The sequence below is a fragment of the Capra hircus genome, chromosome 24 (assembly GCF_001704415.2).
Source record: "Capra hircus breed San Clemente chromosome 24, ASM170441v1, whole genome shotgun sequence".
Lineage (NCBI taxonomy): Eukaryota > Metazoa > Chordata > Mammalia > Artiodactyla > Bovidae > Capra > Capra hircus.
Window position 1 is genome coordinate 25,897,539 of NC_030831.1, and position 25,982 is coordinate 25,923,520.

Here is a 25,982-nt window from a genome sequence, read left to right on the forward strand (position 1 = left end):
AAGCCAACTTTCTCACTCTCCTCTTTCACTTTCATCAAGTGGCTCTTTAGTTCTTCTCTTTCTGCCATAAGGGTGGTGTCATCTGCATATCTGAGGTTACTGGCAATCTTGATTCCAGCTTGTGCTTCATCCAGCCCAGCATTTAGCATGATGTACCCGGAATATCTTTGGAAGGAATGATGCTAAAGCTGAAACTCCAGTACTTTGGCCACCTCATGTGAAGAGTTGACTCGTTGGAAAAGACTCTGATGCTGGGAGGGATTGGGGGCAGGAGAAGGGGATGACAGAGGATGAGATGGCTGGATGGCATCACTGACTCAATGGACATGAGTTTGAGTGAACTCCAGGAGTTGGTGATGGACAGGTGTGCTGCAATTCATGGGGTCGCAAAGAGTCGGACATGACTGAGCGACTGAACTGAACTGAACTGAACTGAACCCTGACTATAAGTTAAATAAGCAGGGTGACAATATACAGCCTTGACATACTCCTTTCCAGATTTGGAACCAGTCTGTTCCATGTCCAGTTCTAACTGTTGCTTCTTGACCTGCATACGGATTTCTTAGGAGGCAAGCCAGGTGGTCTGGTATTCTCATCTCTTTAAGAATTTTCCATAGTCTGTTGTGATCCACACAGTCAAAGGCTTTGGTATAGTCAGTAAAGCAGAAGTAGATATTTTTCTTGAACTCTCTTGCTTTTTCTGTGATCCAAAGGGTGTTGGCAATTTGATCTCTGGTTTCTCTGCCTTTTCTAAATCCAGCTTGAATATCTGGAAGTTCACGGTTCACGTACTGTTGAAGCCTGGCTTGGAGAATTTTGAGCATTACTTTGCTAGCATGTGAGATGAGTGCAATTGTGCAGTAGTTTGAACATTCTTTAGCATTGCCTTTCTTTGGGATTGGAATGAAAACGGACCTTTTCCAGTCCTGTGGCCACTGCTGAGTTTTCCAAATGTGCTGGCATATTGAGTGCAGCGCTTTCACAGCATTATCTTTTAGGATTTGAAATAACTTAACTAGAATTCCATCACCTCCACTAGCTTTGTTCATGGTGATGCCTCCTAAGGCCCTCTTGATTTCAAATTCCAGAATGTCTGGCTCTAGGTGAGTGATCACACCATCATGGTTATCTGGGTCATGAAGATCTTTTTTTGTATAGTTCTTCTGTGTATTCTTGCCACTTCTTCTTAATGTCTTCTATTAGGACTGTACCATTTCTGTCCTTAATTGTGTCCATCTTTGCATGACATGTTCCCTTGGTGTCTCTGATTTTCTTGAAGAGATCTCTAGTCTTCCCCATTCTATTGTTTCTCTCTATTTCTTTGCATTGATCATTGAAGAAGGCTTTCTTATCTCTTCTTGCTATTCTTTGGAACTCTGTATTCAAGTGAGTATATCTTTCCTTTTTTCCTTTGCTTTTTGCGTCTTTTCTCAGCTATTTGTAAGGCCTCCTCAGACAACCATTTTGCCTCTTTGCATTTCTTTTTCTTGGGGATGGTCTTGATCACTGCCTCTTATACAATGTCATGAACTTCCATCCACAGTTCTTCAGGCACTCTTTCTACGGTATCTATTCCCTTAAATCTATTTCTCACTTCCATTGTATAATTGAAAGGGATTTGATTTAGGTCATACCTGAATGCAGTTTTCCCTACTTTCTTCAATTTCAAGCTGAATTTGGCAATAAGGAGTTCATGATCTGAGCCACAGTCAGCTCCCAGTCTTGTTTTTGTTGACTGTATAGAGGTTCTCTATCTTTGGCTGCAAAGAATGTAACCAATCTGATTTCGGTATTGACCATCTGGTGATGTCCATATATAGAGTATTCTCTTGTCTTTTTGGAAGAGTGTGTTTGCTATGACCAGTGCGTTCTCTTGGTAAAACTCTGTTAGCCTTTGACCTGCTTCGTTTTGTACTCCAAGGCCAAATTTACCTGTTATTCCAGGTATCTTTTGACTTCTTACTTTTGCATTCCAGTCCCCTGTAATAGAAAGGATATCTTTTTTCGGTGTTAGTTCTAGAAGGTATTGTAAGTCTTCATAGAACCATTCAACTTCAGCTTCTTCAGCATTACTAGTTGGGGCATAGACTTGGATTACTATAATATTGAATGGTTTGCCTTGGAAACGAACAGAGATCATTCTGTCGTTTTTGACATTGCATCCATACATTGCTTAATTTTTTCCCCAGCCTGATTTTGGGACTGATTGACTTTGCCTCCGTTACTGCATGCATAGTGCCATCCTGTGGCCAAGATGCATATAACACCAGTATTTATTTATTCCAATAAATACTGTGGTAAGCTGACTCATTTGAAAAGACCCTGATGCTGGGAAAGATTGAAGGTAGGAGGAAAAGGGGATGACAGAGGATGAGATGGTTAGATGGCATCACCGACTCAATGAACATGAGTTTGGGTAAACTCTGGGAGTTGGTGATGGACAGGGAGGCCTGGTGGCTGCGATTCATGGGGTCGCAAAGAGTTGGACATAACTGAGTGACTGAACTGAACTGAACTGAATGGTTTTTGAGCATTAGGTCATTTTGCTTCTGCTATTCCATCTCCTTCTGTGGTCCAGAGGATCTCCAGACGGAGAAACATGTGATCTACCACTAGGTGAATGTACACATAATTGAGTGCTAAGCCAACTCAGCTTGGGCTTCATCTATTAAGAGTAATTTAAGAAGGGTTTATGGTGTTTGTCCTTTGTGTGTTTTTTCACCTTCTCATAGCAGTACTCCAAGGCATGTTTTTCGCTTCTCACCCCAGTAGTTTTCCTCTGAGAAAGAGTCCTGTAAAACTGGGGCGATGGTAGGTGTGGTCCTTGGAGAGGTTGGGAATAACAAAACGGGAGAGTACTCTAACTGGGTCCAACTCAAAGCGTTGTGAAACCACTTCCTGCTAGAAGAAGCTGAATGCAGTAGATGAAGGGAAGCAGGACATCTGGGTTCCATCCCAGTGTCAGCCGTGGGTAAAAGGACAGAACAATGAAACGGGTCTTTAATACAGTGAGTAAAATGTCTTGACCATCTAAGTAACCAGATTATAGAAAGAAACTCTGAAATAAACAGACTTGCTGAGTCATTGCAAACAGTTTCCACTCTGCACTAAAGCCTTCATAGTGTTTTTAAAAAGATTTTTTGATATGGACCGTTTTAAAAGTCTTTATTCATTGTAATATTGCTTCTGTTTTATGTTTTGGTTTTTTGGCCCCAAGGTGTGTGAGATCGTAGCTCCCCGACCAGCACCAGCATTTCTACTCTCTGCCCTAACCTAGACCTGCCCCTGCTGCATTGGAAGGCAAAGTCTTAACTACTGAACCTCCAGAGAAGTCCCCATAGTTCTCTTTATATCAGAACCCCCTGGTCCCTTCTCAGAATTTACTGAGAAGACTCTACAGTGAGAACAAACTTGGGTTTGGGATGCAGCAAGTTAGAGGTTGCAAGTTGAATGAAGGACGGACAGATGAGACAGTGACATCATAGAACACAAAGGTTCAGGAAATCCACTTTCAAAATTTTGTTGGATTTTCAAAATTCACAGTTGTTTGAGTGTATCGTGAGAAGACACATCAAAAAGGCCCATTCCTGCCTTCAGTGATCTCAATTCCTAGGGCGGATAGGGATAAGAAACAAGATTAATATAAACAAAATAGTTTGTCTTTTGCTTCTTTAATCTGTATTTTGCCTTTTATTCCCCAACAGAGTACATATAATACAATAAAAACATTTTGGTAAAATAATACTTTAAAAGTGAGAAAATTGGAGTGATAGAGAAAAGAGATTGAACCTAGGCAGTAGTACATCTGCAAAGAAAAATAACTGGATTAAATGAAAATTCTGTTTAGCAAATGACAACTTTTTAAGATTTTAAATATTGATATTTCTGCTAGTTGGAGGTAATAAGGGGGCCATACCAAGGGTTTATTACAAAGCAAGTAAACATTAAACCAAGTCGACAAAATGTACAAATATTTATTAGCAGACATGCACAGAAAGTCAAACAACCTGATTTTGTAACTCAGGGCATTTCTACTCTTTGCCCTAACCCTTCTGACTAGCAGTTGATGAAAGGTGGACGGAATTGTGTTCAGATGACGGGACGAGCCAGCATTGTGTTTGGCCAGGTGGTGGGAATCTCCCAGAAGGAGAAGGACACACGGCTGGTGAAACTCCAGTGCTTCAGTGGACCCATCAGAGTCTTGGAGCCTCCGTATTCTCATGCTTCCTTCATGGATCTGCATGCTGGGGGGTGATGTACCCAATGTCTCAGCAATCGCCAGTCTCAAAACCACTTGTGACTGTTCAAACGCCCAGTCACATCCAGCTCTTTGCAACCCCATGGACTGCAGCATGCCGGGCCTCCCTGTCCCTCACCGTCTCCTGGAGTTTGCCCAAGTTCATGTTCATTGCATCGGTGATGCCATCTAGCCATCTCATCCTCTGATGCCCTCTTCTCCTTCTGCTTTCAATCTTTCCCAGCATCAGGGACTTTTCCAATGATTCATCTGTTCACAGTCAGATAACCAAAATACTGGAGTTTCAGCTTCAGCATCAGTCCTTCCAGTGAATATTCAGGGTTGATCTCTCTTAAGATTGACTTACTACTTACTTCATCAATTAACAAACTTCTATCCCTTGTGCTAATTAGCTAATCTTCCAATGTGGATTTTTAAAAATATATTTTTAATTGAAATATAATTGGTTTACAATGTGTTGGTTACTGCTGTGCAGCGAAGTGATTCTGTTACACATACACACACATATATACGCACATTCTTTTTACATATTCTTTTCCATCATGATTTATCACAGCATAGTGACTATAGTGGGATTCCCGGTTGGCGCAGTGGTATAGAATGCATACGCCAAGCAGGAGACCCAGGGTTTGATCCCTGGGTTGGGAAGGTCCCCTGGAGAAGGAAATGGTAACCCACTCCAGTATTCTTGCCTGGAGAATCCCATGGGCAGAGGAGGCTGTTGGGCTACAGTCCAGGGGGCCGCAAAGAGTTGGACATGATTGAGTGACTGAATGCACATCATTTTGTAAAACTAGAAGGCAAGATAGAGGGAGAGTATTTGTACTGATCTAAATTTGGACTACAAGAGAAAAAGGCCCCATGAGCTATGTATGGGCCTTAGAAGCAAGTGAAAAAAAAAATTAATCCTTAGAATGGGTTCCATGGGAAGGGATCATTGTGCTTCCCCTCGATTAGCTGAAGAGTCATTCGTGGTGCTGCGACAACCTCTGAGGAAGCAGAAATTTTCTACATAAAGCCCGTGTCTGATGCCACTGGACTGGGGTGTCCACAATCGTAGGTCTTGGACTCTGGAACCTGTACATATTACAAATGTACTTTTGCTTTGATTGCCTTTGAAGTTTTCTCTAAAGATTCAATAGATACTTTGTAGTCTCTTCATTCAGGCTACTTTCAAGCCAGCTTTAAATTTTATTACTGTTTCAAGCAATCTGTGTTAATTATTAACCAAATAGTTGGATGAAGAAACTCCTGGATTACATGGGGAAAAAAACAGTGCAGCTTTTCAGGCTAAGTCTGTTTACTGCTTCCCCCATGGCTCAGCAAATAAAGATTCTGCCTCCAACTCAGCAGTCACAGGAGACACGGGCTTGATCCCTGGGTCGGTAAGATCCCCTGGAGGAGGACGTGGCAACCCACTTCAGTATCCCTGCCTGGAAAATCCCATGGATGGAGGAGTCTGGCGGGCTCCAGTCCATGGGGTCACAAAGACCCAGACATGACTGAAGGGACAGAGCATGCATGCATGCTGTTTGTTTACTGGATGTTACCAGCTGAGTTCTGTCCCCTCAAAGTTCATCTGTTGAAATCCTGGTTCTTAGAACCACGGAATGTGACTACATGTGGAGCTAAGTTAAAATACGGTAGTTAAGTTACAATGAGGTCATCAGGATGGGCCTAATTCAGTATAACCATGGTCCTTATAAGAAAAATTTGGACATAGACACATACAGAGTAAAGATATAGGGGAGGATAGCTGTCTTCAAGCTAAGAAAAGAGGCCTCAGAAGTAACCAACCCTGCTGATATCATATTAGACTTCTGGCCTCTAGATGTGTGAGAAGGTAAATGTCTATGGTTTAAGCCCCCCAGTCTGAGGTGCTTGTATTGGCAGTGCAAGACGACTGATATTAATAGTATTAAAACAGGAATTCTTAAGATCTTTTGTTAATTAGTTTGGCTATACTGGGTCTTTGTGTCGTGTGGCATCTCCCCATTTTGGCACATGCAGACTCTCCAGTTTTGGCCGCAGGCTCAGTAGCTCTGCGGCAAGTAGGATCTTAGCTCCCTGCCCAGGTCAAACCTGAGAGTCCTCTGCATCGCAAGGCTGATTCTTAACCACTGGACCACCAGGGAAGTCCCTCTTATGACTTTACAAACGAATCATCATTTAGTTGCTGAATCCTGAGTCAGTGAGTGTCCCCTTGGGAGGCAGACAGACGTGAGGGGGGTTTAGTGCATCAAATACCAAAGGTGGGGCAGGTGGGGGAATCCTCATGGGATGGTCCAGTACTTCAAGTCTGGTGACATTTGAGGAGGAGACGGTCACACCAGCAGACCTCCAGATGCAGAAGGGAAGTCAGCCAGGGAGTTGCTGTGGTAGAGAGACGCCTGGCTGGTGCAGGAAGTAGGAGACGGGGAAGAAATGCCCGGATCCTATTTTTCTTCCTCTCCAATCTCCAGCCAATGTCTTGCACTGGCGGAACCCATCTACAAGCCAGGGGGCAAGGATGCCTGGTGAAGCACCTGTTGTTAAAACAGGCGAGGAAGGGCAGAGAATAACACGAAGGGACATCTGGAGAATCGACAACTCCAGGTGTGTGTGGATTTATAAGGGGTATATTCCTCATTTTCTCCACTCGATTCCTGGGTGTGTTGTGCTTCTGTAATCTGTGAACTTTTGAGTCCATTTCCACTCATAAATGGGCTTGATGGAGTTTCAGAATCTTCACGCCAATGATGCCTAACAGTCACTGAGGTGTATAAAGGAAGGGGTGGGGGATGGAAGAGACCACGTTCGAGGGTCTCTGAATGACAGTATGGGTGTGAAGCTCAGAGACTAGTGACTTTCAAAATCCACAAAGTGAAAGTTCAAAGCTTATGCACATCATGAAGTAGAATATTTGAAGGCAGACGACAGTAAAGATGCAGACTGTAATTCTAGAGCTATGGTGCCAGAAACCTTTCCACAATGATAAAAATGGTCTGTACTTGCGTTGTTGTTAGTCATTTGCCACTTACAGTGCAGCCCTAGAATTTAAGAGCAAGCAGAAATCTTAAAAATGAAAAAATGGAATTTTCCTGATGCAAAAAGGAAATATATCTTCCCTGAATCCTCTTTAGAAAACTTGTCATCGTTAATTCTTTCTCTGCCCCGTTTGGATGGTATATTGATCTTTTAAAAACTAAGTGAGCCTCTTGCCAGCTTTACAAGCAGGGCTATCTTTCTCAAGGACTTGGGAGCCATCTCTTTGAACATCAAGGAAGTAAGGACCCTTTTCTCTCCTCCATGGGTGTGTGCTTTCATTTCAGTTGTGCCCAACTCTTTGCGGCCCCATGGACTGCAGCCCTCCAGGCTTCTCTGTCAGTGGGATTCTCCAGGCAAGAATACTGGAGTGGTTGCCATGCCCCCCTCCAGGGCATCTTCCGGACCCAAGGATCAAACCCTTGTCTCTGCCATCTACCTGTACTCACAGACGGGTTCTTTTTATCACTAGTGCCACCTGATGCCTGGCTCCAAATCGTTAGCTAATATTAGAAGTTTTATTTCTTTGGATAAAGGTCATCAACACACACAATGGCCACTTCAGTTATCAGTTGAATGTAAGATGAGCTGTGTATGAAAACGGTGCCGGAGCCTTGCTTGAGGACAACCTATCATTTATTTTGTGAACAAGTATGTAATCAGTTGTGTCTGCCTGGTGGAGAGATTTCTTTCCGTCTTTGCAGTTTCCTTATGTGTTGCCTGTGACGCTCATCGCATTCTGACTTGGTGCTTATTCCGTAATAAAACTGTTTTCTATTTTTGTGACAGTTTTTCTAGGTTGGCAGGAGATTTTGGTTTTAGTTAGATTTCCACAAGAGCAAAGAGTTATTAAAATAAATGCAAAGAAGTATAGTTGAAAGGTGAGTAGAAGAACCATGAGTGGAATTCTAGAACACACCGCACACAAAAGAAGGCAGAAAAGGGGCAAAGAAATAAAAGGACAGACGGGATCAAGAGAAAACAAAAAGTCATCCATGTGAATAACTGCTGTTAAGTAGATTAACATTTTCCATAAGAAAGCAAGATCTACCTGTATGATGTTTACAAGAATCACACATAGAAATATAAAGTAGAAGGGTCAAAAAAATGCACCATGCTAACAGTAGGCTTCAGGAAGCTGGTGTGGTGACATTAATATTAGGAAAAGTAGATTCAAGACAAAAAATATAACCAGAGAAAAGACCTTCCATGAGTTAATTCTTCGGAGACAATAATTCTAAATGTATTTGTATCTAATAACACAGGTGTAACAAGTTTCAAAGTATTGTTAAGAAATAAACAGAAAGAAAGAGGAAACAGGGAAAACCACAATCAACTGGTGAGTGTAACTTTCTCTCTCTCAACAATTAATAGAAAAAGTAGACAAAAAATCAATAAGCATACAGAGGATTTTAGATACACCAATATAGTGAAACAGAGAAATTTGTGTTAAGGAATATTTAACTGATAGTTGTTCTGTGAAAACCCCTCATTTCTAGATGACACTTGATATGTTTACTGTATAAATTTTGATGTCATGGTGAACGGCATATGTCTGTAGCGTTTCATGAAATCAATGAAGAATTGCTCCCATGTGACACTCGGAATAGGAGTCCGGGGGTTACAGCAGAGCAGGCTTCACACTTCAGGATGTGTTGACACACCTGTGTTATGAAACACTTACTGATATGACACTTCAGTATAGGCAGAAACTCATCTTTTCTCTTGTAAGCTATAAGCAATTAAAACAGCCTGTCTACATCAGTTGAATGATTTCATCTCTTGGGGTCAACTGTTACTTTCTGGGGAGAGAGTAAACCTCAGCCCCTTAGAACAAGGTTCCCACACTTGGCAAATAGAAATACAAAGCTCCCTGTTAAATTTGAATTTCAGAAAAAAGGTAATTTTTTTACCTATGGGACATAATTTACACTAAAAATACTATTCATTATTGATCTGAGACTCAAGTTTCAGACAGGCCTTCTGTGTTCTACCCTACTTAGGAAGAGAAATATATTCTTCCAGGGAGTCTGGCTGAGCAGGATGTAAGCAGTTCTGTTAATAATTAAAATACCAAGGTCCACAAACACCTGCCTCCTCCCTAACGATGAGTTGTATTTCTTGTAAAATATGATGGGGCCAATAAAAAGATACAGGCAGAGGGTTGCACAAAGATCATCTTTTTATTTAAATATTTTGTTGATATACATACAAATATAATGTTTCTTCTGTAGGACAAATGTAAAAACTAATACAAATTATCACCCTTTCAGAAACAAAGAAAATCATCTAGAAAATATGATGACTTTACAGGAAGTTTAAGACCAGGTTTTGCTTGGCGTATGCAGGTCACATTCACAAGTTCACACAGTAATGATGGTCTTGTGGCAGACCTGGCACACAATAATTACTAAGTCTATAACGCAAAGACAAAAGCTACAATAATTACAAGTAGAGAGTACAAAATTTAGAGTATCAAAGAGAGACCTTCATTTTGGCCACAGGTTTAAGGTGTATAAAAATATTTGCTTTTTCTTTGTACATATTAGTAGGAGTAGAAAAGTATAAATCTTTTGCATAACACAGGTCATCAATATTTTTTTTAACATGCTATAAAATGAGTTTTTTGAGATTTCATTTTCCTAGTAAAATATACCTTTAAATTATATGTAAGCCTTTAAATTTTATGGAAATTATTTTGTTGTGGAGAATATATAATTGATGACTGATAGGCACTTACACTTTGAAACTTGAAATGGATCATTTCTTCAAGGAGGAATAAAAATACAATCTATTTATTTGGCCAAAACATCCAGATCACTTTTCGGAAAGAAAGGTAAGATGCTGTAGAAATGCAGGTCAGCTCTACAATATTCAATAGTCCACGTAGTCAGCCATGGCCAATTAGCCAATGACTTTGAGACATGGAATAAATCATAATTTCAAACTCAAAATTACAGCAATTATAAGGACTTCCAATATTTTTTTGCAACCGTAGACAAAAAGAGAGTGGATTCTAAAAGTTGCCTAATTGTATACATATTGACTTGGCACCCACGGTAGGCACTTGAGGATATACAGCAGTGAAAAGGGCTCTTACCACAGTGCATATGGATTATTGTGTTTTACTAAATTAGAAGATAATGTATCCTGAGTTTTTTTTAATAGTCTATTATTGCTATAAAAATGAAGTGATTTTATATTTATGAATTTCACCCTGGATTATTCTACTGAACTTGAAGCATTTAATATTTTCATGATTACTGAGAGACAAAGAAAAGGAATGATGCTATTTTTTAGGTCATATAACACACACACACACACACATACACACATTTACATGCACAGAACACACAATGTTTTACCATATCATGTTCCAAAACTCAATTAACCTTACATGGATTGAAGGGCATCTAGTTTTAAAGAATCCAAACAAGCAAAACAGGTCATTCCGACTATACAAGTATCTTTGGATAAAAAAGCTGTTGGTAATCTGCTAGGTGCAAGAAGTATGGAACACAGAACAGCAAAGTTAAATGTTAACACGGCAGGCCAAGAACCCACTCAGTTTTATGGACGGCTCTACCAGAAGGCTCATGCACTACAGACACTGTGAATCTGATGTCAGAAGCCAGATTTACTCTCTAATTAACTTTTTTGGTGAGTATTATTTGGCCATAAGTCACTCAAAGGCACCTAAGACCAGCTTCATCATTCTGTCCCTTCAGGAAGTCCTGGGGTATCTCTGAAGTGCAATCCTAGAAGCTGAGACAGTGAGGCTCTTTGAGTAATAGTGACTGAGAAAAATTTGAGGCCCATAGGATGTATGCCCCTTACACCTACAAGGCTCCTGAAAAGCCAGGTCCTTTAAGAACATGACATGAGTCACTGATGGCTAAACTCTGGAGTGGCTGACGGCTGCTTAGGAGGACTGCTGGACGGTGCTCTGCTTGGAGACCCTGGTGGAAGACGTGGTTACCGAGTAACTAGAATGACTAGACTCCTCTAAGCCTGAGTCTGGCAGGGAACCTGGGACTCCAGCTGCAGAAGCCACAGTCCTTCTGGCCATTACCGAGGTTTCGGCAGGGATCTGGTAATTAGATTGCAGAGCGGAGGCTGGCGTCAGCACTGTTTCCGTCACTGTCACGTTCTGACCTAAGGCTACACTGGGCGCGGCCAGCAGGGGCTGCAGGCTGGAGCTGGGGGTGAGGAAGCGCTCTCTTTCCTGCACCATGACATAGTGAGCGTCAGGCAGAGGCGGGGTGTCTTCCAGGGGGACAGACATGCCCCCATGGGGTTGGATGACCCTCTCGGTGACCACCACGTGCCCCTCGCTAGCGTACTGCTGGTTCCCTAGGGTGGATGCTGGGGCGTAGACCCGCTCTGTCACGATCAGGCCCTGGGACTGTTGGGGGCCCAGGACCACTGTACTCGGGGGCCCCGTGGCATAGGACGTTTCGGTCACTATCATGCTACCGGAAGCCAGTGTATCAGGAAGTGGTGCAGTGACCTTTTGAGCCTGCCTAGCGGATATAACAGACCTTTCATTGACTATTTCCTGAGTTACCTTCTCTGTGTCTGCCTCATGCAAAGGCTTGGGACCCTGAAAGCTGCCACCTGAGGCATAAGCATTCTCGGAGTTAAGCCTGGTTTGCTCATAGAGGGACCGTGAAACCGCCTTCCCATCTGCTTCTCTTGCGGGTTTTGCCCTCTTCTGAGTTTCCGCATCCATCTCTATTTTTCGACCCAAGCAAACTTCAGCAAGGGTCTTGAATTTCAATCCTAAGTCATCTAAGAAGCGGTCATCTAGCTCTCCTTCAATGAAACTGCAGCAGCCGATGGAACCCCGGAGAGACTCCGTTTCTTCCTGAGAATAAACCAGAAGGCAATCTTTGGCTGTGTGGATGTCATCTTCCTCGGTGTAAGAGGCTGCTTTCTGAAACAGAAAGAGAAACAGGCATATAACCAGTGACACACTTCGTTTAAGGACAGTACTCTCGATTCCTGCTCAAAATGTGAAACCTCTAATTAGAAGGAAACATCAGAGAAACACAAATTGAAGGACATCCTACCACACAATTGGCCTGTATTCTTAAAATAGTATTAATAGATGAGAAAGGCAGAGGGAACGGTTTCGGATTAAGAGGAGAAACAAGGGCCATGACAAGTAAATGCAAAGCAGCACCCTGGAGTGGGTCTGAGATGGGAAAACAACGGGTATAAAAGACATTACTGGGATGATTGGCTAAACTGAGACATGGAATCTGTTATTAAGTCTCTGTACCATGGTGATTTAAGAGGATGTGTGTGCATGCGTGCGTGTGAGAGAGAAAGCAAGCAAATGTGGCAAAACGCTAACATTTGGGTAATCTGGGATGTGTGTGTGCATGCTAAGTCGCTTCAGTTGTGTCTGTTTGCAACACCACAGACTGTAGCCCACCAGGCTCCTCTGACCATGGGATTCTCAGGCAAGAAAACTGGAGTGGGTTGCCGTGCCTTCCTCCAGGGGATCCTCCCAACCCAGGGATCATATTTGCATCTCTATGTCTCTTGCATTGGCAGACAGGTTCTTTACCACTAGCACCATCCGAGGGGCCCTGAGTAAAGCATACATAGGAGTTCAAACTTTATATTATTCTTGCAAATTTCCAGATGAGTTTGAAATTATTTCCCAATCGAAAGCTGTGCACACATACATAATTAAGACTGACTCACGCAGGATTAGAGCAGAGTGGGAAAAAGATACTAAAATAAAACAAACAGGGTACCAGAATGGAGCCTGGCCATGAGACAGAAAATGGATGAGAAGTGCTTTTCCTTGACACTGACCAAACCACTATCTCCTTGGGGTCTAGCTGATACTTGGGGGTGGACAGGTGGGATGAAAGCAGAAAGCAGGGAAGCACTCAGGTACTTTGTGGCCATGTAGAAAGGAGATGGCAGGAATAAAGTGGCCTCTATGGAAGCCCACTGGGTCCCTAGCAATCTGACTCTGCCCATCCCATGCCCAGGCATGATCCTGTTCTCCAGAAAGGCTTCTAATTCCTAATTTTAGTCATCAACTTCCTGACTGCATTGCATCATCTTTTCTGCAACTTGCTCCTAATTTTATGTAAACTGCCGCAACGGTGAACCAAGTACTTGCCTTCAAAAGAAAACACTTAAACAGGCTTAGTAGATTGTTTTTTAGGTTACATAGTCTCTCCCCTCCCACCCTACCGGCTCTGCAGAGGACCACAGTTTCGGACCCACCTACATCAGCCTGGTCATGTGACCTGCTCTGGCCAATGACACACGAGTGGGCGTGGCTTTAGGGGGTGCAATAACCGGGTTCTCATTGTTCTGTTCTCCACGTCCCAAGGACGAGAGCTTCCTGGGCACAACCTGAGCTGAGCTGCACGGAATGGCAAAAGCATGACTGTGGGAAAGACGCCCTGGTGAGAAGTAAACCTGTGAGGCCACTTGTCACCACCACATAATGGACTAACTTGGTCCCATCTCTCCTTCCTCACTGCCTGTAAGCACCCTCTTCAAAGGAACACAGTCCCATTTAGACCCAAGAAAACGATTCCCCTCATAACATCACATTCACATATAGATGCAACTTCTCCCACACAGAGAAACCAACGCTTACCTCAGTGAGGTAACTTCTCAGGAACTCCTCGTTCACCGCCACCGCGCCTGCCCGAGCTCCGGCCACTTCTCTGGCTGCCCCCGTGGCTCTCGTGGCCCTGAAGGTGTCCGAGGTCACCATGGCCCCGGTCGTCCCAGTGACGTGGGTGGCCCCGCCTGAGACGAGGCTTCTGTATTCTTCCCAGCGGCCTTCCGCCTCGGACATCTCCTGCTGCCCTTTGGTAAAGGAGGCAGAGCTGCTTCCTTTCACGATAGCTTCCTTGGCCGTCACACCTCCGCCTACCCCAGCGCCTACCGCAGCGCCTACCGCGGCACCATCTCTGACATCCGCGCCCAGAAGAGGCACCACCACCTGTGAGAGCACATACCATCGAGTCATGGACGGCCAGTACGCTGACCGTCTGAGCTAAGTGAGGTTCTGAGCTAAGTGAGCCGGTGAGACTGTTAGTCAGTCCCTCATTGCAACCTCAGTCGTGTCTCACTCTGTGACCCCATAGACTGTAGCCTGCCAGGCTCCTCTGCCCATGGAATTCTCCAGGCCAGAATACTGGAGTGGGTTGCCATTCCCTTCTCCAGGGGATCTTCCCCACCAGAGAGCAAACCTGGGTCTCCTGCATCGCAGGCGGATTCTTTACCATCTGAGCCACCAGGGAAGCCCAAGCATATGAAGGGAGTAAGACATTTGCCCAGTAAAAACTTTGTCTGAATGACTTCTCTGAGTCTTCTGAAGATCTCTGCTCTATCTTCTCATTCTCTTGTGTGCTAAGTCACTTCAGTCATGTTTGACTCTTTGAAACCCCAAGCACGGTAGCCTGCCAGGCTCCTCTGTCCATGGGACTCTCCAGGCCAGAATACTGGAGTGGGTTGCCATTTCTTTCTCCAGGGGATCCTCCCCATCCTAGGATCGAACCTGCATCTCTTATGTCTCCTGCATTGGCAGGCAGGTTCTTTACCACTAGTGCCACCTGGGACGCCCAGTAAGTGGGTAGCGAAGGGGATTTTGAAACATTTTACAACTGTCCTGGTGCTGTGGGTGCACCTCTGGGGACCTTATGTATTGTTTGGACTGGAAATGGAGAAGCACCTGGTTATGAAGGATTGCCCATTTAAATATTGGGACAAATCTTCCTACATAAACTCCCACACACTCTTGCTCACTTTAGCATTTGTTCTACATTCCTGGCATCACTACCTGACCCTCTGTCCACGTTCTCTGTAACTCAGGACCTGCGGCAGTAGAGCAAAACCAACTCAACGCTGCCCTGGCAACAAATACAAAGTAGGCTGTATTTAACGAAGGCACGTGAATGAAATCTGTAGGAACTAGCTTACTCTCATGACCTGTGATGTCAGAGACACTTCCTAAGACTCCTTTAAAGCAGAAAAGAAGACACATTCCACTGACACTGGATTATCTGACCTTGTCTTCAGGTGGCGCCCCCTCGTTGTTCCATGGATGCAGCATCTCTATGGTACCTGGGATGGGGGTAAAGCCTTTGGCGCCCTTTCCACAATGGCACACCAGCAACAGAAGTGGTATAACTGCACAGAAACAAAATCCAGCACAGAGAAGGTTAGTCTTGACAGATTTTTGAATTTATCTTGCATAGTTTTGGAATTTGCATATCACTTTCTAGAGTTCAGTCTTTACTTACTTATAGCCCTATTTTTCTGTTTTTCTTTTCTTCCCCTGATCCAAACTCACCAAGTCTGTTTTGGGTGAGTCATACCAAAGCTGAAAAGCAGAATGAGGGAGTCTTACAGATTCAGAGTTCCTGTCCATCACAAAGACTGTGGTCACTGTCTGTGGTCACTCAGTGGAACATCAAGACTGGATTTGACACTATCCAAATCATCAAAATCAATTTATTAGCTTAATTTTTAAAAAACCACTTTAATTTTTAACATATGCTTCCACAATGGCTCAAAAGGTAAAGAATCTGCCTGCATTGCAGGGGACCAGAGTTTGATTCCTGGGTGGGGAAGATCCCCTGGAGAAGGGAATGGCTACCCACTCTAGTATTCTTGCCTGGAGAATTCTATGGACAGAGGAGACTGGCAGGCTACAGTCCACGGGGTCACAAACAGTCAGACACAACTGAGTGACTAATACTTTCACCGACTATGGTTACTGTGTGTAATAAAAAGACTGAAGACAGCAAATGTTTATCAAGTGTCTGCCATGTCTGCTAAACCCCATTAAACCTGGGAAATCTGAGGTGAGACGGTCGTGCAAGGAATCCCAGGTTGGTCAGCTGAGACAAGTCATTATCATCAGGTCAGTATTTTAACCCATTAAATGCAGATGATGGTATAAAAGTGCACTGCAAACTGTTGAGTGCTGTGTATTCAACTGCACATCTACTGATGGCTTGGATGTACCCCTCTTCTAACAGAGAAATAGTGGAGGCTGCCTTGGAGGTGGTTGTCTGCCCATGAGCGGTGGGCAAGTGGAGTGGTTTCATGTGACCCCAGGCTGCAGTCTTCTGTTCTTCCATGAAGGGAAACCCAAAGTCACTGGAGGGCACTGGAGGGCAGGCAGGAAGGGATGGGATGGTTGTCACTGCTGGGAAACATGAAAGTGCTCAGAGGGTCTGGCTCCTGTTGATGCAGGGGAAGGGGTAAGCCAAGCAGAGCCTGTGGGGAGGTGGATCTCTGATGAGTCAAGTGTGCAAAAAGCAAGAACTGATGGGAATCAGATGAGTTTGTAAAATAACCTTGAACCACGCAACAAGTCTTTTCTGAGAGTTTTCCACGCACAAGGCACTGTGTGTGAAAGAACAGATAACCCACCTCCCTCACAGAGCTTAACAAAGTGGGGACACCCACAAGGTTGAAACGTATGTCTAATAATCTTGGTTACTGAAATCAGGAAATGATACATTTTTATAAAACAAAATTCTGAAGAGAGCTCTGATAACTTTTGGTGCATTGATCAATGATCAATTCTTTGTGTCCCTTCTCACCCTCAATAGCATTCTAGTGTGATTACAGAAAAACTAAAGAAATCAATGAGTCCTATAGTAACAAAATAGTAAAAACACCCTAAAAAGACACTAGAAATTACTAAAAGAGGAAGTGCTCAGTTATGTCCGGCTCTTCGCGGCCCCATGGACCGTAGCCGACCGGGGTCCACTGTCCATGGGATTTTCCAGGCAAGGATACTGGAGTGGGTTGTCATTCTTCCTCCAGGGGATCCTTCTGACTCAGGAATCAAATGCGACTCTCCTGCTTGGCAGGCAGATTTTTGACCACTGAGCCACCTGGGAAGGCCCCCAAAAGGGAACGTTCGGCTTTTAAAATACTTACGTAGCAAGAGCAGAAGGGCAAGAATTATGAGTGCAATTGCTGCAGGTCCCAAGCCAACGTAGGAGTCAGCCCACATGTTTACACAGCCACTGCCTTCCACACAATTGCAAACTGTGAGTTTAAGGATCTGCTCTTCAGGACAGCTGAAGCCTTGACTATCTGCGATCCGGAAGTGAATTTCACTTGTCCCATGCTGTCTTTTGGTTTGTTGCAGTAGCACACTGGTATCTGTAAGGGACAAGAAAATAAAGGAAATAAAGTGAGTGGTTACCAAGAAAGGGGCAAGATTAAATTACAGAAACAGTCTCTCTTTTTTTCTTCAATTTATTGAGGTATATTTAATTTACAATATTATATAAGTTTCAGGTATACAACACTGCAATTCACACTTTTTAAAGGTTATACTCCATTTACAGTTATTGTAAAATATTGGCTATAACCCCTGTGATATATAATATATCCTTGCAGCTTATTTATTTTAACATAGTAGATGGTACCTCTTAATCCCCTACCCCTGCCTGGTTCCTCCTCACTAGCCTCCCCCAGTGGTAACCATCAGTTTGTTTATTGTATCCCTGAGTCTACAGAAACATTCTTTAATTGCTAACCATATTTAGTTCCAGTTAGTTTTATTATTCCATAATTTCTCTGTTGAATTCACAGTGTGCTCGATGAGATTAGTCCGAATATGCAGGTGAAGATCACAGCACCATTTCTGAACACACCTTCCTTTTATGATGACTAATGTTAACAAATGTGTGTAATCTATCTGATGCTAGGAACTCTTTCCATTACTGGGATACAGTGATAAATAAGTGGTGGGTTAAATGCTATTTCCATCAAATGACCATTTTTTTAAAATTTAGTTTTTCCTGTTTAAAATAATTACTTATTTGGCTGCACTGGGTCTTAGTTGCAGGATCTCTGAACTTCATTGTGGAATTTGGGATCTTTAGTTGTGTTTCATGCGAACTCTTAGCTGCGACCTGTGTGGCCTAGTTCCCTTGAGCACGGATTGAACCCGGCCTCCCTGGATCAGGAGCTCAGAGTCTTAGCCACTGGACCAACAGGGACGTTCCTATCCTACCATTTCTTAAAAGAACTTTATCAAGGCAAATTTCAAACAGAGAGTGATCAAGGAAAGAACATAATTAACCCTCATGGTACCCATCTCCAGCTTTAATCATTTTCAAGAATGGGCCAATCTTGTTCCATCCTTTTTGTTCCCAACATGGTATGTTTGAAATTTTGAAACATTTCAATTCTACAGAAAACTTGAAAGACTATTACTGATACAATGAATTTTGATATACTCTTCATGAATTGTTTACATTTCATAACAATGCTATCTCTCTACAAGCACACTTTTTTTTTTAATTGAAGGATAATTGCTTTACAGAATTTTGTTGTTTTCTGTCAAACCTCAACATGAATCAGCCACAGGTATACGTATATCCCTTCCCTTTTAAACCTCCCTCCCATCTCCCTCCCCATCCCACTCCTCTATTTTAAGGTAAGCTGCAGATCTCAAGACCTCCTTCAGCATATATCTTCTAAGACCAAAGGATATTAAGCCCTTCTAAGAATTAATTATTGATATAATATCTAACATATAACTCATATTCAAACTTTTCAACTGTTGTAAAAACATCCTTTATAATTCTCTCTCTCTGTGGCTTTATGTTCATTACTTTGCCAACAAAGGTCCATCTAGTCAAGGCTATGGTTTTTCCAGTGGTCATGTATGGATGTGAGAGTTGGACTGTGAAGAAAGCTGAGCGCCAAAGAATTGATGCTTTTGAACTATGGTGCTGGAGAAGACTCTTGCAAGTCCCTTGGACTGCAAGGAGATACAACCAGTCCATCCTAAAGGAGACCAGTCCTGGGTGTTCTTTGGAAGGACTGATGCTGAGGCTGAAACTCCAATACTTTGGCGACCTGATGCAAAGAGTTGACTCATTGGAAAAGACCCTGATGCTGGGAGGGATTGGGGGCAGGAGGAGAAGGGGACGACAGAGGATGAGATGGCTGGATAGCATCACTGACTCGATGGATATGAGTTTGAGTGAACTCCGGGAGTTGGTGATGGACAGGGAGACCTGGTGTGCTGTGATTCATGGGGTCGCAGAGAGTCAGACACGACTGAGCAACTGAACTGAACTGAAAAAACCAGTAAACTTGTAAGTTAAGAAAAATTGAGGTATTACGTTTAAAACTCTTCTGAAATGAATCAGTTCAGTTCAGTTCAGTACCAACTGTTTAAAACAAGAGAGTCTTCTGGAGATTATTTTTCAGCATTCAAAACCCAAAAGAACATGTCAACAAAAGAGTATGTCCCAAGATTTGGATATATGCTCATGTCCTTTTGGCATGGGGGTAGAAGGACAGATACCTTCTTTTTCATGTTATGTCCACCACTCACCAGCTCTGTGACTTCAGACAAGCTACCTAATTCTACCTAAGTCAAAATTCTCTCAGCTGTGATCAGGGAATGATGGTATGGGGTAAGGAATAAATGTGATAAAGAAGGGTTAGCAGAGTGTCTGGCACATGGTATATACTCCACAAGTGTTATTTTTAATGGAATCATCATTACCATACCTCAAGAATTTTAGACGGCATCTACTAGGATTACTGTGCTTAGAAAGGCAAAGTACTCCTCAAGCTTATAAGACAACTACTTCAAGAGTGATTTGGGGAATACCCAGCTACTTTTTAAGATATTAGAGGGGACTTCCCTGGTGGTCCAGTGGTTAAGAATCCACAGTGCAATGCAGGGGATGTGGGTTTGACTCCTGGTCTGGGAACTAGGATCCAGCCCACTACAACTACTGCGTGTGAGTGTCCACCTGATGTCGCTTCAGTCATGTCCAACTCTTTGTGACCCCATGGACTGTAGCCCACCAGGCTCCTCTGTCCATTTCTCCAGGCAAGAATACTGGAGTGGGTTGCCATTCCCTCCTCCAGGGGATCTTCCCAACCCAGGGATCAAACCCATATCTCTTATGTCTCCTGCATTGGCAGGTGGGTTCTTTACCACTAGCACCACCTGGGAAGCCTGACAACTACTACTGAGCCTGGCACCATAACTAGAGAGTCGACATACCACAAGGAAGATCTAGCATGCCACAGCTAAGATATAAATAAATAAATATTTAAAAAAAAAGGTATTAGACATTCATTTTTCTTCTTTCCCTCCAGGTAGATTATTTATCATTAGGCAGATCAAAGACACTATGCCTGAGGTTCAGAACTTTAGAACTTCATTTTATAAACTCGACTGTATTGGAAATACAATTTATGCAAAGCAAATAAATAACTGTTATTATGACGATTTTGCTTTGCAAATAGATTTCTATCAGGTTTAACATTTAAATATATAGTCTAGTGATTTTTGCTTACCTTCTCGGCGTACTATTTTCCATCTTTCTGCCATTCCAGCTGGTTTATCAATGACAGAGAAACTGAAAGGCCAGCTGTTTTGGGGTCCGTCCAGGTCCTGAGCAGTCACGTTCACGAACGGCACATAGTCACAGACAGTCTGCACAGGGTCGACCAGTGTGGGACAATTGTCATTGATGTCTTCAACATTGATAACAATAGTGCCAGTGATGGTTTTTCTAGGATATTCTTAAAGATAGGAAAAAAAGAAAAAAGTACACTTTGGTCATACTGCTCAAAATGGACACAGTTTGAATTCTCTAGTCAATTTCATAAGGAGAACTAGTATCCAAATTAGGACACTTCTTATCTTGGATGTGCTTTCATATTCAGATCAAGTAATGTCTTTTAATCCACTAAATATGTAGAAATGTGAAGGTTTACCCATGTGACCTTTCTATAAGGCCAAAACAAAGGTCTCCATGGTTGGAAAATAAAATCTAAATACATATAACCAAGAAAAGATGTTTCTTTAATAACTTACCTTCTGTTATAGCCAAAATCTTTGCAGTGTATGTACCATTTTGGACATATCTGGATTCATAATCAGGAATCTTCACGAGTTTAATTTCAGATGTGGCAGAATTCACAGAGATCCAATTGTCTATATCTTCAAATTTGGCATATCTGTTAGAAAAGAGGAAATTAATTCTGAACTCTGGATAAACTGAGACTATCTACAAACTAATATCTATAACTTTTAAGCTTAATTTCTGTTTATTATATATGTTCTTACTACAGGCATGTTTGGAGTGTTTTAAAATTTCTTGAGACTATCCTAAAAGCCCCTCTGTTTATCACACCTACTTTGGAATCCTCCTTATTTCTGTAACATACCCCAGACATGTGTGCAAGGGCAACTACCCCCTGCCTACTCACCTGGGAGGTTTATGAGTTGCTCTTAGCCTGTCTTACAGCTTTCAGTCTAGTGTCCCTTAAATTTGGAGTTCACCTTTTGAGGATAACTTAAGTCACCCAACAAGAACTCATGGAGAAAAGCCACCTTACATCCTATTGTTTCTTCGCATATTATCAATATTTAAAAAAAACAGTTTTTTAAAAAAATCAGTGCCTCAAATGGAAGTGCTTTAAATTTGCTGGACATATGTACACCTATGGCTGATTCATGTTGATGTCTGACAAAAAACAATAAAATTCTGTAAAGCAATTATCCTTCAACTGAAAAATAAATAAATAAATTTGCAGGATATTGTTGGTTGTTAGGAACAACAGTCTTCTTTTGGTTATAAACAGCTAAAAGTGAAAACAAAGCTGATAAGGTGACTTCTGGTTTTCTTCTCTCAAGGCAAAGGAAAATTAGAGTGGAAAGACAGCTTCAGGAAGGCAAGTAGAACTTTCATAGTATGTTTTCACAAACGTATGTTAATTTAATCCCATTGAGTTTAAAACGTATCCAAATACAAACATAAACTAAATAAACATAGAGTATTTGGTTCAAGCAGTCAGATTATTATTTTGTATTAAGTGGCAGTTTAGGCATACAAAAATGAGTGGCTAACATACAGCAATATTTATTTATAGTTACCAATAAAAAATTCCAATTATACACTTGAACTAAATTTTCCTGCCTTTTAATAATTTTACCAGTAAATGATGATACCTTTGGATAGTCACAGATATTTTTGAATTTCATGGCTGGAATTTTAAAGCTTGAACTGAGCTCAATGTTTTCCCACATTATACTTATAACCAAGACAGAGCTACAGTGCTAAGAATCACATTTCACAATGGAATGCTTTGTGTGATCTCATTTAAGGAATTTTCTGTTTCCTATTGTTAAAATTAGACACCATTCAAGGTAGGATGGTGGCTCACATGTCATGTCAAATATCCGTACGACTGATGCACATGGATAATCACTTAAAGTAAATCATGACAAAGTTGAGAGTGTTTCTTCTACTGTTCTCATCGACATTTCAATTAGGTGAATACTGGAAAATTATTTCACTTAGCTGTGCCTCTCATTCCTTATCTGTAAAATAAGGTTTGACTTAATCTTTAAGATCACTCTCTTTCTAAAGTTGTATGCTAAAGAATAAGGTACTTTTGAGAAGACACATGGTTCATTATTTTTCAAGGTAGCGCACATCATCTTTTGATATGGTCATAACTCTTACTGAAAACACCAACCAAAATTAAATAGGTAGATGGAAATAGAAGTTCCAGTAGACAGCCACAGTATTATTGGAGAGTAATTAATCAGAACACTTAAGCCTCTCAGCAGACAGTCTGAGAAGTCATTAGGAATGTGCATCCTCAGGTTTAGAGCCACAGAAATAAAAATTAGGCTACAAAACTCAAGAGAAGCTGGACTGGTGCCTGAAGGTAAGCTGCACAAAAAAGGATCACCAAAGTCATTGCAGAAAACACAATGGAAACTGTTAATATTATTTTGGAAAAAGGTCATTTGCTACTATTGGCTGATGAATTCTATGAGGAGATGCTCCAAAACAAAAGAGATTGTTGAAAAGGTTCCTCCATATCCCCATTCTTGCTATGGTTGGCAGTGTTTCATGAAGTGCTGGCACCCAGGGACACGGGCCCAAGCAGAGTGAAGCAACCGAATAACTCTGGTATTGACGGCAGGAAAACAGGAGCCACGTGATGGACATCCAGGATTCCAGAGGCTGTAGACATCAGGAGCACGTGCTGAAGCACACGCCTGCCCCTGGTCAGCCACTGCAAGACCTTCAACGACACCAAGCGGGATACTTGCAGTGCCCCCTGACGGTCATCTTGGGTGGCAGGTGAGGATTCTTGTACTGTGCTGTGCTTAGAGACTCAGTTGTGTCTGACTCTTTGTGACCCCATGGACTGAAACCCACCAGGCTTCTCTGTCTATCGGGATTCTCCAGGCAAGAATATTGGAGTGGGTTGCCATGCCCTCCTCCAGGGGATCTTACCAATCCAGGGATCAAACCCAGGTCTCCTACATTGCAGGCGGATTCTTTATTGTCTTGAGCCACCAGGGAAGCTCAAGAATACTGGAGTGGGTAGCCTATCCCTTCTCCAGGGAATCTTCCCAACCCAGGAATTGAACCAGGGTCTCCTTCACTGCAGGAGATTCTTTAAGAGTTCAGCTACCAGGGAAGCTTAACTTCAACTAAATAACTACAGGTAAGCAGAGCTTCATAAATTACAGCTCTGTAGAGTTATCTCTTGATGGCAAGGCTCTGAGAGCTAAGATGTAAACTCACTTTGCAAATGTGAATGGATCATGCAAACCTAAGGCACTGCTACGGAATGGGTACAATACAGGGTTGGCACATGATAGGTTCTTTAAAAAAATTTTTTTTTAAAAATTTTGTATTGGAATATAGCCAACTAACAATGTTGCCATAGTTTCAGGTGGACAGCAAAGGGATTCAGCCGTACATGGATATGTATACATTCTCCTCCAAACTCCTCTCCCTTCCAGGCTGCTCTATAACATTGAACAGAGTTCCCTGTGCTATAGAGTAGGTCCTTGTTGGTTATCCATTTTAAATATAGCAGTGTGTACATGCTGAATCCAAACTCTATCCTGTCCCCCCTCTTCACCTTGGCAACCGTAAGTTGGTTATCGAAGTCTGTGAGTCTCTCTCTGTTTTGTAAAGAAGTTCGTTTGTATCATTTCTTTTCAGGCATCTAGTAGGTTCCTAATAATATATTCTGAATACAGGTCACCAGGATCAAGACAAACGTTACAAGTTTCATCAATCCCTGGACCAAAGAGCCTGGTTTGAATGAAGACCAATTTTCAAGGCTGATGATCAATTAAAACTGGTTTCCCCATTATTAAAATTTCAATGCATTATGCAGCTTTTTTTCCCCTCTTAATCAAAATTAAAGTGAACTTGCAGTAAATTTTACTTGCTACTTTCTTACCTCTAAAGACAGATTTTAGAAAGTTTCTTTCTGAACTTTTTCTTTGTTGCTATTTAGCCTTCTCAACCCAGAACTTTTTAATTAAAAAAAATTTTACAATGTTGCATTGGTTTCTGTCATACAACAATGCAAATCAGCCATAATTATACATACACTCCCTCCCTCCCTAGTTTCCCTCCCCTCCCCTGAGCCCATCTCTCCAGGTCATCATGGAGCACCAAAGGGGGCTCCCTGTGCCACGTGCAACTCCTCACTAGCTCTCCATCCTACACCCGATGGTCTATGCATGTTGACGCCACTTTCTCCATTCTTCTCACTCTCTCCCTCCCCCAGTGTCCACAAGCTCCTTCTCCTTATCTGTGTCTCCTTTCCTCCCCTGCAAATAGGTTCATCAGCATCATTTTTCTGAACCCAGCCAGCCTTTGCCTCCCACTCGGGTCATGGAGGGAAGGGGGTTCCTGGGGAAACACCTGGCCTCTCAGTGACAACGCCAGAAACTTCATTTACAGGCCTTTTGGGGTTTGTAGGCCCCCAATGGCAGGGTTCAAAGGACTGAAGTGTCCAAATTCCATTATGATTTTTGAAAAGAAGCATTCAAAGTAACTTAGAATGAGGAAATAATATTCATAACCATCTCTTACTTTACATTGGTTACTTTTCCAGTGTCTTCATCAAAAGCTTGAAATTTTCCCAGTATTTGGCCCTGGCTTAATTTCTCCATGCTCTCGCTAGTGTGAAATCGGATTGTGCTGCTTTTAAAATAAATGCCTTCTTTCACATTTTTCACTTTGACTTTGATGGGAATGGATGTCGGCTTGTATTTATCCTTAATTGATTTGTGAAAAGCTGCTTTGTTAGTGACGATAATGCTCAAGTCAAGATTCTTCATTGTTTCATAGTCTACTTCCTAGAAAGGCAAAATCAGAGGGAATTCTTTTAAAAGGGAAAACAACAGAACACATGCGTGTGGTTTTGGTGTCAGATATTATATAGTCATTTAAAACATGAAAAATACAGCAGTACTGACTACAGTAAATCCCCAATATATAAATGAATTCCATTCTGAGAGCACGTTCGTAGTCCAACTTTGTTCATTAAGTCCAACAAAGCTAGCCTAGGTATCCAACCAACACAACTGGCTATACAGTACTGTAATAATACTGTCAAACAAATAATACATAAAACACAAACACAAAAAATAAAGAAAACATTTTTAATCTTACAGTACAGTACCTTGAGAAGTACAGTAGTACCGTACAACAGATGGCATACTGGGGCTGGCATCCAGTGAACTGCCAAGAAGAGTTATGGAGTGGAGGTGGGAGAGGAGGAGGGAGGTGGTAGAGTTGAAGGGTCGTCAGCAACAGGAGATGGAGGGCGAGTCACAGTTTCACTCATACTTTAACGTGATTGGACACACAAACGCACA

The 25,982-nt window shown here is 42.3% G+C and overlaps 1 protein-coding gene across 1 annotated transcript in view; it reads right to left on the reverse strand.

The window, feature by feature from the left end:
* Positions 10,330-25,982, reverse strand: part of DSG2 (desmoglein 2) — a 50,502-nt gene continuing 34,849 nt past the window's right edge. The window contains exons 9-15 of the mRNA XM_018039429.1: positions 25,195-25,460; positions 21,150-21,292; positions 20,627-20,854; positions 17,225-17,452; positions 15,336-15,457; positions 13,917-14,267; positions 10,330-12,218 (exon numbers count right to left, since the gene is read on the reverse strand). Of these exons, the coding sequence (XP_017894918.1) occupies positions 11,205-12,218; positions 13,917-14,267; positions 15,336-15,457; positions 17,225-17,452; positions 20,627-20,854; positions 21,150-21,292; positions 25,195-25,460 (2,352 nt within the window). The 3' untranslated portion in view covers positions 10,330-11,204. The remainder of the gene's footprint in view (positions 12,219-13,916; positions 14,268-15,335; positions 15,458-17,224; positions 17,453-20,626; positions 20,855-21,149; positions 21,293-25,194; positions 25,461-25,982) is intronic.